This window comes from Callorhinus ursinus, unplaced genomic scaffold, assembly GCF_003265705.2.
Source record: "Callorhinus ursinus isolate GAN/ISIS: 27379988/994484 unplaced genomic scaffold, GSC_fseal_2.0 scaffold4, whole genome shotgun sequence".
Classification (NCBI taxonomy): Eukaryota; Metazoa; Chordata; class Mammalia; order Carnivora; family Otariidae; genus Callorhinus; species Callorhinus ursinus.
Genome location: NW_027397066.1, coordinates 79,002 through 96,899, shown reverse-complemented (window position 1 = coordinate 96,899; position 17,898 = coordinate 79,002). Strand labels below are relative to the sequence as shown.

Below are 17,898 nucleotides of genomic sequence, written 5' to 3'. Positions count from 1 at the left end.
AGAGAGAGAGAGAGAGAGAGAGAAATAAAACCCAGACTCTTAAATATAGAGAACAAGTTTGTAGATACCAGATGGTGGGTGGGTGGGGGAATTAGTGAAATAGGTAAAGATTAAGAGTACACTTCTCATGATGAGCACCTAGTAATGTATAGAATTGTTGAATCACTATATTGCACTCCTGACACTAATATAAAACTGTACATTAATTAAAAATATACATAATAAAAATAAAACAAAGACAAAAAAGAACAACAAAAATCAAAAGCATATATTACAAAAAGAAATGGAAACAATTTAAATATTAGCCTAACAAAGAAGTAACATTTCATTTTGTCTTAATTTTGTCTTAATGCCAAAGGTGCTAGTGTTGAATTGAATACTAAATGCTCATGGAAAATCTGCAAATTATTCTCAGAATACTGGCTTTTCAAATACTGATCTAGAATTACATAATCTTCATTTACTTTGTCTACCTACTTAAGTTCTAACCTTAAATCATGTCCACTCATGTTCTATATTCCAAATTTCTCTGTTAGCTCTCATTATTTCTTCCTGACATTTAAATTACTTTATTAAAAAGGAATGTATTTATTTCCATAATATTGCAAATCATTTAAAATTATAGGATCTAAATAATTTAAAATAAACTAGTTTGAACATAACACTGTATGTTAATTATACCTGAAATAAAATAAATGAATAAATAAATAAATTTATGTTCTCTATCTTTAAATAAATAAATAAACCTTTTTTAAAGATTTTATTTATTTATTTATTTGAGAGAGCGAGAATGAGCGAGAGAGAGAGAGAGCACATGAGAGGGGGGAGGGTCAGAGGGAGAAGCAGGCTCCCCGCTGAGCAGGGAGCCCGACGTGGGACTCGATCCCGGGACTCCAGGATCATGACCTGAGCCGAAGGCAGACACATAACCATCTGAGCCACCCAGGCGCCCAGGCCTCAGACTTTAAAGACAAGTTAGAAACTCAGATTCTTAAGTGAAATCTCGTCTTTAAAATATAGGAAACTTGTTGAGTCAGACTAGGGCCTTGTGTGGCTCACCAAAGGACTCTGTCTTTCCCCTGTCCCCTCTTTCAGGGTGCAACGCACACCTCATCTTCTGGGCCTGGACCCCTCCCTGGGGAGTGGTCACCCCTCTTGTCCTTAAGCCTCAGCACACAGCACACAGTACCACCACTTGTTATGTGAACCAAACCCTAGGTGATTGAGTGACCAGGAACCATGGTCAGCTGGGTGCTGAGGTGTTGTCCTTCATGGATTCATGCTCCAAAATGAGAAACCTGGGGGCAACAGTGAGGCTTCCCCCGCTGACTTTGGAAATAAGGGGCATCCAACTGCATTTGGGGACAGACAACACAGAGGCTTGCAAAGCCTTTGGAAAGAGAAGGCTGGCCTTTTGAGGCCCAGCCTGACACTCACACTCCAGGAGGGAGGTGTCAGGATGCCTGGAAGGTGGAGGGCAGACAGGAAAGGTGACCCAGTGAACTCTGGTCGGCCTTGGCTCCCAGGGCTCTTATTGAGTGGTAAGCTCCTGAGAGCTGGTTGTTCAATCATCAGGAATTTTGAGGGCCAGTTATTAAACCCAGCCATTATTAAAGTTAAATGATGTGAACTTAACAATTAAGAAAATTATGTTAAGACAAAGGTATAAGTATGCAACCTCATTATTTCCTTGTTATTTCACTATGGTTCACTATTATCCATGCTTCTGAGGTTACTTATGGTGGGAAGATGATCTGTTCTATGGCACGTCTCTTCCCAACTATGTCCAGCGACATCACAGTGGGGGCTTCACTGACAAAGTCGGCTGGCACTGCCCAGGGCAGAGAGGCATGCCAGCCCTCCCTGTTGCTTCCAGACTCACATATCCTGACTTCTGAGCATTTCCACTTGTTCACATAACAAGAATATGAGGCCAGCAGTTGAGCACGCATGCTGTCTCTATGGCCCTCTGAAACTGTCCTGTCCTGGGAGGGGCAGTGCGTGTCCTCTGGTCTTCACAGTGAGCCAGCAGGCCATGGGCACATGGGCAGCCTAGAAGGTTGGAGAGGCCAGAGTCCTCACCAATGGGGCCCTTCATCTAGCTTTTGGTACAATCTGGACGGTTGGGCAGTGGGAATCATTCAGCTAAAACTGATCAGTCAGTTTGATGCAGTAGATCAGGGAGAAATTCCGACATTCCTGGCCGAACCTAATGTTTGCCTTGTTGCTTCTGTTACCTCTTGGCAAAGTGGCTTAGCTGCTTTCAGGAAGGGATTGACAGGAGACCCTGAGTGGAGTCTGCAAGAAGGGCAGTCAGTAGTTCTTGACTGGAGGATGGAGGGCAGGTCTGAGGGGCCGTAGCCCTGCTGAGGGGTTGTTAGGACCCTGGAGAGCCACTGAGGTTTAAGGAAGGCAGGGACAAGTTCTGCATGAGAACCACTTTAATTCCCAGATACCTGCTCTCCTGCAACACAAGGAGGAGAGAAAGAAAGGAGCAGGCACCAAGCTTAACTGCAAACTGTGTGGGTGCCAGTCTTTAATCACTGCCCGAAGTTTGGTCTCTTTGGAGAGAAAGGTAGATCTTTCTACCTTTCTCCCCAAAAAGGACTGTGAGGTAGAGCAAATTAAAATTAGCATTCTTAAAAATGTTGTTCATAGTATGAGGTGTCAGAAACTGCTTTCTACTAGGACTAGGTGATGTCTGAGTAGGAAATCAAAGCACATGACTGAGGCATGGATGTCCATCGTTGGAAGTCCACGTTAGAACTCTGTCTTAGAGTACATGTGTGCTGTCTGAGGAGCTGGAATCCATGCATTTCCAGGTAGTCCATATTCCCTAAGCATTGGCAATTCATTTGCTGGAATGACACTTATTGTCTGGTTTAGATCTGGGATAAATGGACAGCAGAACAGACAAAAATCCCTGAGTCTTAGAATTCACATCTACGTGGGGGCAGGGGGGAGTTAGAACATGAGTAGAATGAACAGTCCTACGGCTTGTTACAAGGAGATGTAGGGAATACAGAGGAAATGCAGGAGGCAGGGTTGGGTAGGGAATGTGGGGCTCAAGTGGGGAAACTCAGGGCAGGGGAGCTCTCTCTGCAGAGGACCCAAAAGGCATGGAAACAGTGTTCCTGGCAGAGGGACCTGCAGGTGTAAAGGCCCCTATGGGGGAAAATGGCTGGGATGGAGCAAGGGGTGGGGAGAGCCAGAAGGACTGCAGGGTGTCCCTGAGGCCACCCAGTGACATGACCTAAGTTTTCAAAGTGTGGCTCTGACTGCTGAGTGTGAGTGGGCTGACAGGATGCAGAAGGAGAAGGACCCTGAGATGTGTCCATGACTGTGGCGGACAGGCCCTGATTTGTGTTCATAAAGGGGAGCAGTCAAGCAGGGCTAGTTGGAGAGGGAAGTGGGGGCTCAACACATGACACAGGCAGAGGGTTAAAAACTTGGCTTCTCCCGAGATGTAACTTTCCTGGAGGGAACTGCACACCCTCCCCCACTTCTGGGCAATCCCCAGTGGGGGAGTGTGTGTGGTGGGACGGGGTCAAGAAAATGTTCCCAGACTTGCCTCCAAGGCCCACACCTGGGATGTATGGGGTTAGATTTGAATCCTGGCCTGAGGTCATTGTTTTGGAGATGCTGCTGATAAGCATTGGTGAAATGTCCTCACAGCAATTAAGTTAAGGGGCCTGACACAGAGGAAGCTGCATTATCCATTCCTGGGAGAATAGGGGGCTACAGAGCAAGGGCAGAATGAGAGCAACACAGGACTTCAGCCCCAAGGGAAGTGGGCTAGACCCCGACAGGGCAGAGGGATACACAGAGAGGGTGTTTGGAGAAAAATGGCTGGAAACCCCCTGAATTTGATGAAATACATGGATATTAACATCCAAGAAGCTCAACAAACTCCAAGTAAGATGAACTAAAAACACCTACACTAAGACACATTATAATCAAACTGTCGAAAGCCAAGACGAAGAGAATCTTGAAAACAGCGGGAAAGGTGACTTGTCGCATACAAGGGATCCTCGCTAAGGCTGTCTGCAGATTTTTCATCAGGAATTTTGTTTGGAGGTTTGAAGACAATGGGTTGACATAATCAAGTGCTAACATTAAAAAAAAAAAAAGGCTGTCAACCAAGAATCCTATATCTGGCAAGCTGTCCTTCAAAATTGAGAGAGAAATTAAGACATTCCCAGGTAAACAGAAGCTGAGGGCATTTGTCACCACTAGGCAGACCTGCCCTGCAAGAAATGTTAAAGGGAAGTACTGCAGTTGAAATGATGGACACAAGAAAGGGACTCAAAGATGTATGAAGAAATAAAGATTTCAATAAAGGTAAATACATGGGCAATTGTAAAAGTTAGCATTATTGTAACAACAAAAGCTAGAAAACATTGCTGAAATAAATTAAAGAAGACATAAATAAATAGAAAGACATGCCTTAGTCATGAATTGGAAGACTTAATATTGTTACAATATCAGAACACCCAAAGTGATCTAGAAATTCAATGTAATCTCTATCAAAATCTAAATGATGTTTTTGCAGAAAAAAAAAAACCCTAAAATGCATATGGAATCTCAAGGGCCCTGAATAGCCAGTCTTGGGAAAGAAGAACGAAGAGGGGGACCCAGACTCCCTAAGTCAAGACAGGCTACAAATCTACCTTAATCAAAACAGTGTGATACTGGCATACAGACAGACATATAGATCAATGGAATAGAATAGAGAGTCCAAAAATAAACCCACACATAAATGGTCAAATGATTTCAACAAGATTGCCAAGATCATTCAGTGGGGGAAAAGATAGTTTTTGAACAAATGGTGTTGGGAAAACCGGATATCCCCATGCAAAAGAATTAAGGTGGATCCTTACCTCACATCACTTGCAAAAATTAACTAAAAATGAGTGAAATATAGGACCTATAACTAGAAAACTCTTAAAACAAAACATAGGACAAAAGCTTCTTGACACTGGGTTGGAAATGATTTCTCGAATAGGGCAGCAAAGGCACAGTCAACAAAAGAAAAAAATAAACAAATTGGACTTTCTGAAAATTAAAAACTTCTTTTTTTAGAGATTTTATTTATTTAATTGACAGAGAGAGAGAGAGAGAGGGAACACAAGTGGGAGAGGGAGAAGCAGGCCCCCCCCCCGCCAAGTGGGGAGCCCAATGCGGGGCTCGATCCCAGGACCCTGGGATCATGACCCGAGCTGAAGGTAGTCGCTTAACCGACTGAGCCACCCAGGCGCCCCGAAAATTAAGAACTTCTGTGCATCAAAGGTAAAAGGATAACCCACAGAATGGGAGAAAATATTTGTAAATCATATATCTCATAAGAGGTGAATATGCAGAATATGTAAACAATTCCTAAAACTCAACAACAAAAAACCAAATAACCAGGTTAAAAAATGGGCAAAGGACTTAGACATTCCAAAGAAGATACACAGATGACCAATATTCACATGAAAGGATGACCAATATTATTAATCTTAGGGCAATGCAAACCAGAACTACAATAAAGAACCACCTCATACCCATTAGTATGGCTACTATAAAAACACACAGAAAATATCAGGTGTTGGAGAGGATGTGGAGAAGTTGGAACCCTGTGTACTGTTGGTGAAAATGGAAAATGGTGCAGCCACTGTGGAGAACAGTATGAAATTTCCTCAAAAATTAAAAATAGAACTACCTTATGACCCAGCAATTCCACATCTGGGTAGGTACTCAAAAGAACCAAAAGCAGGGTCTTAAAGAGATGTTTGTGCACTCATATTCATAACAGTGTTATTCACAATAGTTAAAATGTGGAAGCAACCTAAGTGTCCATTGATTGATAAAAGGATAGCAAAATGTGGTCTATCCAGATGATGGAATATTATTCAGTCTTAAAAAGAAAGAAATTTGGGGCGCCTGGGTGGCTCAGTTGGTTAAGCGACTGCCTTCGGCTCAGGTCATGATCCTGGAGTCCCGGGATCGAGTCCCACATCGGGCTCCCTGCTCAGCGGGGAGTCTGCTTCTCCCTCTGACCCTACCCCCTCTCATGTGCTCTCTCTCTCTCTCATTCTCGCTCTCTCAAATAAATAAATAAAATCTTTAAAAAAAAAAAAAGAAAGAAAGAAATTTGGACACCAGCTACAAAATGGATGAACCTCGAGGACTTTATAGTAAATGAAACAAACCAGTCACAAAAAGACAAATACCGTATGATCCCATTTATATAAGGTACTTAGAGTAGTCAGAATCATAGAGGCAGAAAGTAGAACAATGGGTGCCAGGGGCTGGGGACCGGGGACGGGGGAGTTAGTATTTAATGGGGATAGAGTTTTAGTTTGGGACTATGTAAAGAGTTCTGGAGACGGATGGTAGTGATGGTTACACATTATGAATGTACTTAATACCATTGAACTGTAGACTTAAAAATGGTTAAGATAGTAAATTTTATGTTATGTGTCTTTTGCCACAATAAAAATAACTAGGAAAAAAGTAAAGAGAGGGAGAAATATATACCATGCTAACAGCGGTCAAAAGAAAGCTGCAGTGTGGCTGTGTCAGTTGTAGACAAAGCAGACTTCAGAAGAAGGAAAATGATCTGGGGTAAAAAGGGACAGTACATAATGATACAGGGGGTCATTTCTCCAAGGAGATAACTTCCTTAATGTGTATGGACCTAAGTACAGAGCATCAAATTACATGAAGCAAAAACTGATAAAACTTGAGGGAGCAATAGATAAACTCACTAGTTGGTTAACTCCAGTACTCTTCTTTCAGTAATTGATAGAAACTGCAGGCAGAAAATCAGTAAGAAGAATTGAACTAAACAGCACTGGAGATAACGGACATCAACAGAGCACCCCATCAAACAACAGCAGAATATACGTTCTTTCAAGATCACATGGAGCACTCACCAAAATGGACCATATTCTGGTCTGTAAAACACATCTTAACAAATATGGAATAAAAATCATGAGGAATGTATTATCATACGACAGCAGAATTAAACTAGGAATCAGAAATTAAATAGAAAGTAGCTAGAAAATTCCAAAATATATGAGACAGAACTCTTCTAAATAATACATGGGTCACAGAAGAAGTCTCCAAAGAAATTTGTAAAGAGTTTGAACTAAATGAGAACAAAAATACAGCTTATTAAAATTTGTGGGATGCAGTGAAAGTGGTGCTTAGAGGGATGTTTACAACATTAAATGGACATAATAGAGGAGAAATAAGATCCAAAATCAATAATCTAATTTTAGGAAACTTGAAAAGGAAAAATCAATGTAAGCCTAGAGCAAGCAGAAGGAAAAAAAAAACATTAAGAACAACACTAAGCCCCAAAATGTAACAACTTAGATAAAATGAAGTTTTCAATGCCTTGAAAGACACAAACTATCAACACTCTTATAAGGCGAAATAGAATAATCTGAACAGAACTATATGTATTAAAGATATTGGAATAATAATCAATAATCTTCAAAAAAGAAAGCACCAGTCCTTGATGAATTCATTGATGAATTTTCTACCAAACATAGGGAAGAAATTTGCTTAATTCACTACAATCTCTTTAAAAAAAATAGAAGCAAAGGGAACACTTCTTAACCCATTCTATGAGGCCAACATTACCTAATACCAAAACCAGATAAAGACATCACAAGAGGGGCACCGGGGTGGCTCAGATGGTTCAGTGACTGCCTTCCGCTTGGGTCATGATCTCCAGGCCCCAGGATCCAGCCCCACATCAGGCTCCCGGCTCAGTGGGGAGGCTGCTTCTCCCTCTCCCTCTGCCTCTCCCCCTGCTCGTGCTCTCTCCCTCTCTTGTTCTCTCAGTCTTTTAAACGAATAAATAAAATCTTTAAAAAAAGACATCACAAGAAAGAAAAACTATAGACCAAATTCTCTTATGAACATAGATGCAAAAATTCTTAATAAAATATTAGCAAACCAATCCAATGAAGTATAAAAAGAGTAAGTGGGATCTATCCCAGGTATACAAGGCTGGCTCAACATTTGAAAATCAATTAATATAATCTACCACATTAACAGGCTAAAGAAGAAAAAATAATACCTTCATATCAATTGATGGAAAAAAAGTATTTGACAAAAATCCAACTCTCATTCAGAATAAAAACTGTATGCCAAATAGAAAGAAGCTTCCTTAGCTAGATGAAAATGCTACAAAACCCTTTAGCAAGCATCAGACTTAATGGTGAGAAACTAGATGTTTCCCTCCTAATATTGGGAATATGGCAAGGATGCCCCCTCTCCCCACTCATATTCAACATTGTACTGGACGTCCTAGCAAGTGCGATGATAAAAAAAAGAAATACTACGTATATAGATTGGGAAGGAAGGAATAAAACTGTCTTAGTCTGCAAATGACATGATTGTCTATGTGAAAATACCAAGGAATCAATTTAAAAAACCTTCCTGGAACTAATAAGTGATTGTTTTAAGGTCACAGGATACAAGGTTAATATACGAAAGTCAGTCACTTTTCCTTATATCAGCAATACATAACTGGAACTTGAAATTAAGAACACAAAATCACTTATATTAGCATAAAAATGAAATACTTAGGTACAAATTAACAAATGCAGTCCCAGTTAAAATACCAGCAAGCTATTTTGTGGATATGGACAAACTGATTTAAAGTTTATATGGAGGGACGCCTGGGTGGCTCAGTCGTTAAATGTCTGCCTTTGGCTCAGGTCATGATCCCAGGGGCCTGGGATGGAGCCCTATGTTGGGTTCCCTGCAGAGCTTCTCCTCTGCCTCTGCCTCTCTCTCTGTCCCTCTGTCCCTCATGAATAAATAAATAAAATCTTTAAAAAAATAAAAAAATAATGTTTATATGGAAAGGCCCCTCCCCCATATGCAATAGCCAGCATAATACTGTAGATAAAAAAGTTGGAGAATTGATATTTCTGATTTCAAGACTATAAAGCTAAAATGATCAAGACTCCATGGTATTAGTGGAAAAATAGGTGCATAGAGCAATAAAACAGAATAGAGAACCCAGAAATAGACCCACACAACTGCAGTTTGATGAAGGAACAAAGGCAATTCAATGGAGAAAGGATAGTTTTGCACAATTTGATATCTACATGCAAACAAGTGTATCTAGATCCAAACCCTACAGCTTTCATAAATATTAACTCATAGACCTAACTATAAAACACAAAACTATAAAACTCTTAGAAGATGACATAGAAGAAAATATGGTGACCCTGAGTTTGGTGAGGAGGTTTTTTAAAAAAAAGTTGTTATTTTAATTCCAGTTAGTGAACACACAGTGCTGTATTAGTTTCAGGTGTACAATACAGTGATTCAACACTTCCAAACAACACCGAAGCTCATCAAGACAAGCGCCCTCCTTAGTCCCCATCACCTATTTCACCTACCCCCCACCTTGGGAACTGTCACTTTTTTCTCTATAGTTAAGAGTCTGTTTCTTGGTTTTTCCCCTTTGCTTGTTTATTTTCTTTCTTAAATTCCACATGAGTGAGATCATATGGTATTTGTATTTCTCTGACTGATTTTGTTTAGCATTATACTCTCTAGCTCCAACCATGCTGTTGCAAGTGGCAAGATTTCATTCTTTTTTATGGCTGAATAATAATCCGTGACTTTATCCATTCATCCACATATTGATGGACATAGTAATGAGTTTTAAGATATAACACCTAACTACACTTCATGAAGGAAAAATTAATAAGTTGGACTTTATTAAAATTTAAAACTTCTGGGGCGCCTGGGTCACTCAGTCGGTTAAGCGTCTGCCTTCGGCTCAGGTCATGATCCCAGGGTCCTGGGATCAAGTCCCGCATCGGGCTCCCTGCTCAGTGGGGAGCCTGCTTCTCCTTCTCCCACTCCCCCTGCTTGTGTTCCCTCTCTGGCTCTCTCTCCCTTTGTCAAATAAATAAATAAAATCTTCAAATAAAATAAAATAAAATTTAAAACTTCCGTTTTTCCAAATACACTGTTAAGAGAATGAGGAAACGAGCTATACCCTTGGAGAGAATATTTGCAAAACACACATCTGATAAAGGACTTGTATCCAAAATTTACAAAAACTTAAAACAATAAGAAAACAGAAAACTAATTTAAAAATGGGCAAAGATGTGAACAGACACCTTACCAAAGAATAAGATATATGGATGGCAGATAGGTATATGAAAAGATGCTCAATAGTATTTGTCATTAGGGAATTGTAAATTAAAACAAAAATGAGATACATCTATTAGAATGAATAAAATCCAAGTCAGTGACAAAAACTGTTGAGGATGCAGAGCCATAGGAATTCTCATTCATTGTTGATGGGAAGGCAAAATGACACAGTTGCTTTTTGGCAGTTTCTCAGAAAGTTAAACACAATTATACCATATTATCCAGCAATTGCACTCCTTGGTATATACTCAACTGAACTGAAAACTTATACATATACACAAACCTGCACACAAATGTTTCTAGCAATTTTATTCATAAGTGCCCCAAACTGGAAGCAATCAAGATGTCCTTTCATAGGTGAATGTGGTCCACCCAGACAATGGAATATTATTCAGCACTAAAAAGAATTGAGCTATCAAGCCGTAAAAAGGAATGGAGGCATCTTAAATGCATTTTACTAAGGGAAAGAAGCCAATCTGAAAAAGTTACACACTGCATGGTTCTAACTCTATGACATTCTGGAAAAGGGAAAACTGTGGAGACAGCAAAAAGATCAGTGGTTGCCAGCCGTTTGGTGGAGGTGGGGAGGGAGGGATGAACAGCTGGGGCACAGGGGATTTTTAGGGCAGGGAAATTATTCTGTATGATACTGTAGTAGTGTTACCTGTTGTGATACATTTGTTGGGCTTATGGAAATTTATAGCACAAACGATGAACCTTAATGTGTGCCAATAAAACAGTCATTTAGCGAGTTGGGGGATTCCACGAAAGAATGCAGACTCTGACAAGAGAATCAAACTGTAACACTTGAAACCACCTCACGGAAGGAGGCGGAGGAAAGGTGCTGATTGAAGTATTTTGGGAAATGAGCAGTCTGTAAGACTAAAGACAAAAGAAGCTGCTCGTAAACACTGCCTTCCCATGGGGAACGGGTTAACAATTCTGTTCTTGCTGTGCACATACACTGGAATTGAACAGTTAAGTAGATGAGTGGTGGATGATGGGAGCCAGGTATCTCACTGTTGTAGTGGAAACTCGCATCCCAGCAAAGCGCGGGAAGCCAGAATGATCCATGTGGAGACACCAGCTGGAACTCAAGTTTAACTTAACACGGATTCGTGTACACGTAGAGCTATTTGCAGATGTGTGTGCACATGCGCAGGCTAGCAGGTGCACATGCGCAGGCTAGCAGGTGCACACGCGCAGGCTAGCAGGTGCGCCGGCATTCCCTTGCTCTGACACCCCAGTGGCCGAGAGCACACCCAGTGCCCAGATGGCTGTTTCTAGGACCGTTCCCCAATTAAAGCAGCGGAGATCCTTGAGGGACTTCTGATTCCAGGGCCAGACAGGAAATACACAAATGAGTCTGGAGCGTCTGGTTGTGCCAGAAGGCACGGAATGTGCAACCTGCCCCCACCCCCCGCCGTAAACCAGCAAACTTACCCATCTGCGAACCCAACACCCAGAAAACACCCAGAGTGTTGAGTTGATGGGTTATGTCAAACGGCAGGGGAGCCCACTGAGGGGCTCCCAGTGGCTACAGTCAGAAGAGACTGAACGACAAAATCAATCAAGTTGACCAGGGTTATAACCTGAACACCCATGACTCCAGATGGATGTAACAAATGATAATATAAACTGATAAAGTGTGAAAGGAGACATCTCCAGTGGAGAACTCTATTCCTGCAGTGTGGGGCCCACAGTGATCGCCCCCCAAACAGGACAGTGCACCTAGAGGCCTTTCTAGAAGCCAGTCTCATGTGTCAGGCTGGCCTCACAGCCCTTCACTGGTCCCCAGTTGGCCCTGAGCCCTGTCTGACCAACCCCCACTGTGCCATCACTTCGTCCAAGGCCTCAAGCCATGTTCTTCCCTCTGCCCAGGGTACCCTCCTGCCCTCCCCCAGGGGCCCTCCCCTGCCCCGCCACACAGCCATGGCCTGTGGGAGGTATCTCTCTCAGAGGCTTTTTTGTTTCTTCCCCAGCCAGTGGGGCTGGCCTGTGGTCAAAAGATAACCTCAGGGGATCCCAGACCCCCTGCTCCAGCTGCTCCTTCTGTAGCCCATGGGTCAGGAGGGGGCACCGAAATAGCCTTTCTAGATGCTGAGATGAGCAGAGGAACCTCTCATCGTTTTAAGCAAGTTTACAGCAGGTGACCAGGATGTACACAGCATTTGCAGACGGAACAGAAAGCGGGGAGGGCGGGGAGTGACTATGTCACATGCCGCATCTTCTAAGGCTTAGCCCAAAGGCCACATCTTATACAGCTCTCCCGGCCCCGGGCCCAGAGGGACTTTCTGCCCTCTCCCAGGGCCCGCTCACTGTCTTCTAGTCCCCTCCAGCGGGCCGGAGACTGAGGCAGGAGGACACAGAGGGCACCTACCTCAGGTGCCCGTCAGCTCTGTACCATTCCCGAAACACAAGGCCCCACCTTACTCCCATCAGGCCCACACCCTCCTCGCTGAGCGGGGAGGTGAGGGGGGAAGCAGATGCCAGCCCTGTAAGCAATGGTTATCCTGTGCAGCTAGGGGCCGGACATACCAGGGGACTCAGCCACCCAGTGGCAGAAACTCTGTCCCCATTGTCCATTCATCATTCACCCCAGCTCCTCCCGAAGAGAGTTTGATGACGCTTTGAAGGCGGGGTGGTGCCTGTGGCATTTGCAGGTGCTCACACCCACCTGGGCTGGGGGGGAGTCAGGGTGGGCAGACGAGATGTGGGTGAGAGACCCAACCCCTCATGGGGTCCCAGCTGCACGATGGCTTCCTGATGCTGCGTCCCTGCAGCGGGCACCCTCACAACATCACACCACAGCCACGAAAAGCACAGGAACCCCAGCAGCTGCTGGCTCTAAACCTGCCCAGGCCGAGCTTTGTCTTTGTCCAGAGAGACCGGCACAGGGGCCTGGACACGCTCGGACGTCTCGGAGGGCGGGGAGGCTGGGGTGGGACAGGTACCTGGCCGCGGCGGGTCTCACAGTTGTGAAGGTAGCTCAAGTGGTAGATCTTCAGGTTTAATGTGCCAAAATTCAGGTACTTCAAGAAAACCTGAAATAGGAATTATAGCAACAGTAGTTAGAAACCCCGGTTTTCAGAAGGTGCTCGGGTGTGCAAGGGTGGAAGGCATGCAGCTGCCTGGAACAGGGCCCAGCACCGATGTCAGCACACACAGGCCTATACACGTGAAGACACACAGGTGTGCAAGAGACACAGGGATGAGCTCATGGAACTAAGCAGAGGAGAGGTATACACATAGACCTCAAGAGAGCACGCACCGCCCGCCAGGTGCAGGATAGACCGGGGGGCAGAGGTGGCCCACGTACAGAGGCGTGCACGCCCAGAAGGCCCCCCAACACTCACATCTTCGTCTTCACTTGTGAAACATGGGCCGTTGAGCTTGTTCACGGCCATGATGACAGCCACGACATCTTTGCCGTTCATGATGGGTGTGGCCAGAATGTTCTTTGTCACGTAGTCCGTCAGCTCATCAGCAAAGGAGCTGAAGTGGGGACACTGGGCAGCAAAGAGGAGAGAAAAGAGAGGCCGTCAGTCTGTAGACCTGGAGCCCTGTCTCCCCCTGACCCAGTGGGGGCAGGGCTAAGCTCCACGGAGGCCACCGCCCAGGCCAGTGCTGAGCCCCAGGTGGCCCTGCCCCGGACATCAGGAGCCCGGGAAGCATAAGAGCACATGGCCCATGGTCTGTCCTTGTGTCTCCAGCCTCTGTCCCCCCACTCGGAGCCACTAAACCCAGCCCTCGATCGCAGACTCTGCTGGGTCCTCACAGGGCCTGGACCGTGGCAAGCCTGGGCCCTCCCACACCTGCTGTCATCTGGCCAAACCAGCTTCTTGCGTACCTCTGGAGTCGCCCACCTGCCTGTCCATAAGTCCCTCCTAGCTCAGGCTGCCCTCCCCTGCCTTCACTTGCCCTCGGGACAGCCCCCACATGCTCCTCCCCAAAAGTCTGTCAGCTGAATAAAGGGTGAGTGTGAGTCAGGGTGGAGGGTCCTCTGTGGGTCTCCTGGGGCCATGCTCCAGCCAGTGTCTGCTCCATGGGGCCCGTTGCCCGTACGATAAGGCATTAGTCCACTTGTGGCCCCGAGGGCAGGTCCTGCTGGTCTTAGAGTCGCTCCCTGGGGCCTCTCCTTGGCTGGGGGCTGGTTGAGGGGCCCGTAAGTTCTGTCTCTACAGGGAACAGGGCAGCTGAGCTTTGTCTTGGCCCAGGTATGGAGTGTTGCCAGGACGAGGCCGCTCCAAGTGGCTAAGACTCTGCCGTTCAGGGTGGATATGACCCCAGGTCCAGCCTCCTACTTCCTGAGTGCTGACGTTTATTTACACGAGGCCAAAGTGACCCTTTGCAGAGGACAGCTCAGAGTTGGACTGCCGGGGCCTGGACCTGCCGCGGTGTGATCTCCGGGGAGATTGGGGTGGCCCTGTGCCCCTCTCCTCACTGGTCACCTTGGGTTGAACGAGGAAATCCCTGTAAATTCTCCCTACATTTTGTTATTATTATCTGTTGTCAAAGGAGCTCTTTGGGGTTTACTCAAGGACTGCCGGTCCTGTGGCAGGCAGAGGCGTGGCTCACCCCACGTGACTTCCTGTGCCTCTCTGTGGCTCGGCCTCCTTGCAGCCCAAGGGTGCTGTGGCCACTGTCCAGCCTCCCCTTGCCTGGGCAGTGCAGGCCAGCGGGAGGTCGGAGGAAGACTGCTGGGGACGAGAGCAGTCCGTGTTCTCGTGGAGAGGTGCCACGTGTCTGGTGCCAACCTGTCCCCTGCCTCTCCGGCCTGATTATGGGGATGCGGCTGTCCCCTGCTGCCACAGGGCACCTGGCGTCAAAGGGAAATCAATACGGGATCCCTGGAGGCGGCAGGAGCGCCGCCTCACCCCAGGGCTGAGCACAGGCATGAGCTCAGGGCTGTTTCCACGTCTCCACATTCCATGTCTGTGCTCTCTCTGGTCACCTTCCCAGTGCTTGCTGCTCTGGGGTTCTGCCGCCACACAGCCCCATCTCCGGGCAGGCCTTCGGCTCTGCCCCAGACTTCCTTACTGCCCTTCAGCCGCACTCCCCTGCTCCCACCTGGGGTCCTGCACAGTGCGCCCTGCTCCCAGGTGCCCCACGCCATACCAGACACCCCTGCTTGCTCCTGCCACACTGGGGCCCTCACCCCGTGGCCCGTGGCTCTAGCCTCTCAGTGTGTCTCCCACACACTAGGTGCAAGCTGAAGGGAGCCTCAGGTCAAGAGCAGGCTCTGGCCAGGAGCTGTGCTCTCGGAACAGAGTCACCCAAGGGCTGGGGTCACCTGCACTCCACACCCTTATAGCCTGTGCCTGTTCACGTCCCCCCGCCTGCCTCTTCTACTCCACTGTCTCCATATCAAGGCTCCCACCTGGCTTCTCTACTGAATCAGACCCTGCAGTCCCAGAGCCTCGCTCAGAGCCCCAGCCACCTTGAGGGCAGCGGACGACGCTCAGGCTCCCGGAAGCCCTGTAACCACAGTGTAAGAGTAGGAGCAACCCCAGGCCCATTGCATCCTAAGCTTCACTCCCAAACATCCACGCTCTCGTGCTCCCCATTCCAGGGGTTGGAACCCACCCACCACCCCATGGAAAGGACCCTGCTGTCACCTTGGCACCCCCCTCCCCCCTCAGCCTCAGTAGGTCTAGGGGTCCTGTGACTGCTCGAAATTGCCCCCACCCTGCCTCTACTGCCTAGACCCTCATCATTGTCACCCACAGCACCCACCCGCCTCCTGGCCCATCTTTGCTCTGCAGGGCCAGCCTGGTAATGCTGCCCTCCTCCCTCTTCTGAGCTGGCCTGGCTCCCAGAGCTTCCCCACAAAGCTGTGTCCCTAATGCCAATTCAGCCTCCTTTGACCCTACAACAGCTGGGGTCTGGACGCCTTGGCAACATGCAGGACGCTCATGATGGGCTGTTTCTGGGCCCACAGCTCTTTGGAGTGGGGTCAGACTCCACTACAGAGCCAGGACCTGAGTCTGGTCCTGCTCAGCCGCTCGGTGGCCATGGCTGAGCCATGTCTCCTCCACGGCCTTCCAGTGGCTTCTGCCTAGCTGCCTTGCCATGGGCCCTCGGGGGTCTTAAGAGCTGCAAAGTGGTGGTGGGGTGATGTTGCAGGCCCACGGTGTCTTCCTCCTTGCTGCCCGTGAGGGGTCCCTGTCCCCCAGGCACACACCGCTCTCCCAAAACAGCCTCCCATGCTTTTCTCATAGAGCGGGGAAGGTGCTGGAGTCTCAGATGGAGCAAGGCTCTCTGCCTCAGTCTCCCCTCTGAAGACAACATGGCACTTGCAATGCTTAGGTCTTCGCGATGCACTTAATGGAAACTTGTTTTTTTGGCTGATTTTGACTCTGCTGTCAGTTCCACTGCATCTGAGATCAACAAGACTCAGCACAGCCCTGAGGCTTGAGGCCAACATGTGCCCTTTGCCCACTGGGGAGAAATCAGAGTGGGTTGTCCTGATGGAGGTAGAAGGGTCTCGAGAAGCCAAGGCCTCAGGGAAGGGAAGGGCACAGGGCCTAGAACAGCCATGCCACCTGGACCAGACCCTCACACAGCACAGGCTTGGGTTGCGGGAGCCAGAGGACAGAGCCCTGGAGGCTGAGAGGTCCAGCCCAGACTCGGAGAACGGAGGGGGCTAGACACAGGAAGAGAAGGGGCAGCAAGAACCCCTCAGTGCATATCCCTGCACCTCTCCCTGCCGCCGGATCCCCTTCTGTTCCGGGTAGTTCAGGCTCCTGATATTCTGATGCATGGGGTGACCTATTTCTTAAAATGGAGTGAAGATGAAGCTAATCCCAGAGATTACTATATTCAGGTCGCTGGACCCAGGGTTGTCTAGAGCAGATAAATTTAAGAGGATTGCAACCACTTCCTTCCCTGGCCCCAGAGGGCCTGGGGGGATGTGCACGTGTCTCTTTGTCTCCAGGGACTAGGGTCCAGTGGCTGTTTTGGGAGAAGCCCATCCCAGTGGCAGTCCCCTCTGGATTCCTTCACAGACAGTGGAAGAGGCTGATCCAGGTCCTGCTTCCCCGTCTCAGAGGTGGGGACGGGAGAGGAGGGGAGAAGCCGGTGGCTCTTGTTCGCCCCCAGCAGCCTCTCCCTGCTCCTTCTTCTTGGAACCCCTCACCCTCATGCTCACCTTGGGGGCCTCTGTCCACCCCCCCACACACTGCATCCAACAGGCACCTCCACCCCCCTAGCCCCATCCACCCTGGTCTCCACCCCAGGATTCCTGAACTCCTAGTGCACTAGCTCCACACCCATTCCCGGGCCAAATCTCAGCTCCATGCACTGCTGTCTATCCTCACTGCCCAGCCTGGACCAGCCCTGGTCTCCCTGTTGCTTCTCCCAAATCCGCAAACTTGCCTGTGCCAGGAAGCAGCATGATCTCCTATGGGGCTGTGAGTTTTGGGCTCTGGGGCGCACTGGCTCTTCCTTTCTGAGTCTTTGGACTAGCCCCTGCTCTGACCCCTTCCTCCCCACTCCTCCATCCAGGGACCTGTGGGTCAAGGGGGCAGCAGGGTCTGCCCAGACCACCCTCCCAGCTGCCGCAAGTCTGGCTTCCTTCTTTCCACAATCTCTGGCCCAGCCCACCCCACTTGCCCCCCTGCCCCAGGCTGCCTTCCTGAGAGCAGAGGTCCCCACAGGTCCTGCAGGCTGACCCATTCCATGGGACCTGTAGGGACTCCTCACCGACCCTGCCGGTTGTGG

At 47.6% G+C, this 17,898-nt stretch overlaps 1 protein-coding gene across 2 annotated transcripts in view; it reads right to left on the bottom strand.

The window, feature by feature from the left end:
• The window catches only part of PDE6B (phosphodiesterase 6B), a 35,727-nt gene that overhangs the window by 17,349 nt on the left and 480 nt on the right, over positions 1-17,898 (bottom strand). For both annotated transcript variants that reach the window (XM_025887147.2, XM_025887146.2), the window contains exons 2-3: positions 13,533-13,685; positions 13,131-13,220 (exon numbers count right to left, since the gene is read on the bottom strand). In XM_025887147.2, the coding sequence (XP_025742932.1) occupies positions 13,131-13,220; positions 13,533-13,685 (243 nt within the window). The remainder of the gene's footprint in view (positions 1-13,130; positions 13,221-13,532; positions 13,686-17,898) is intronic.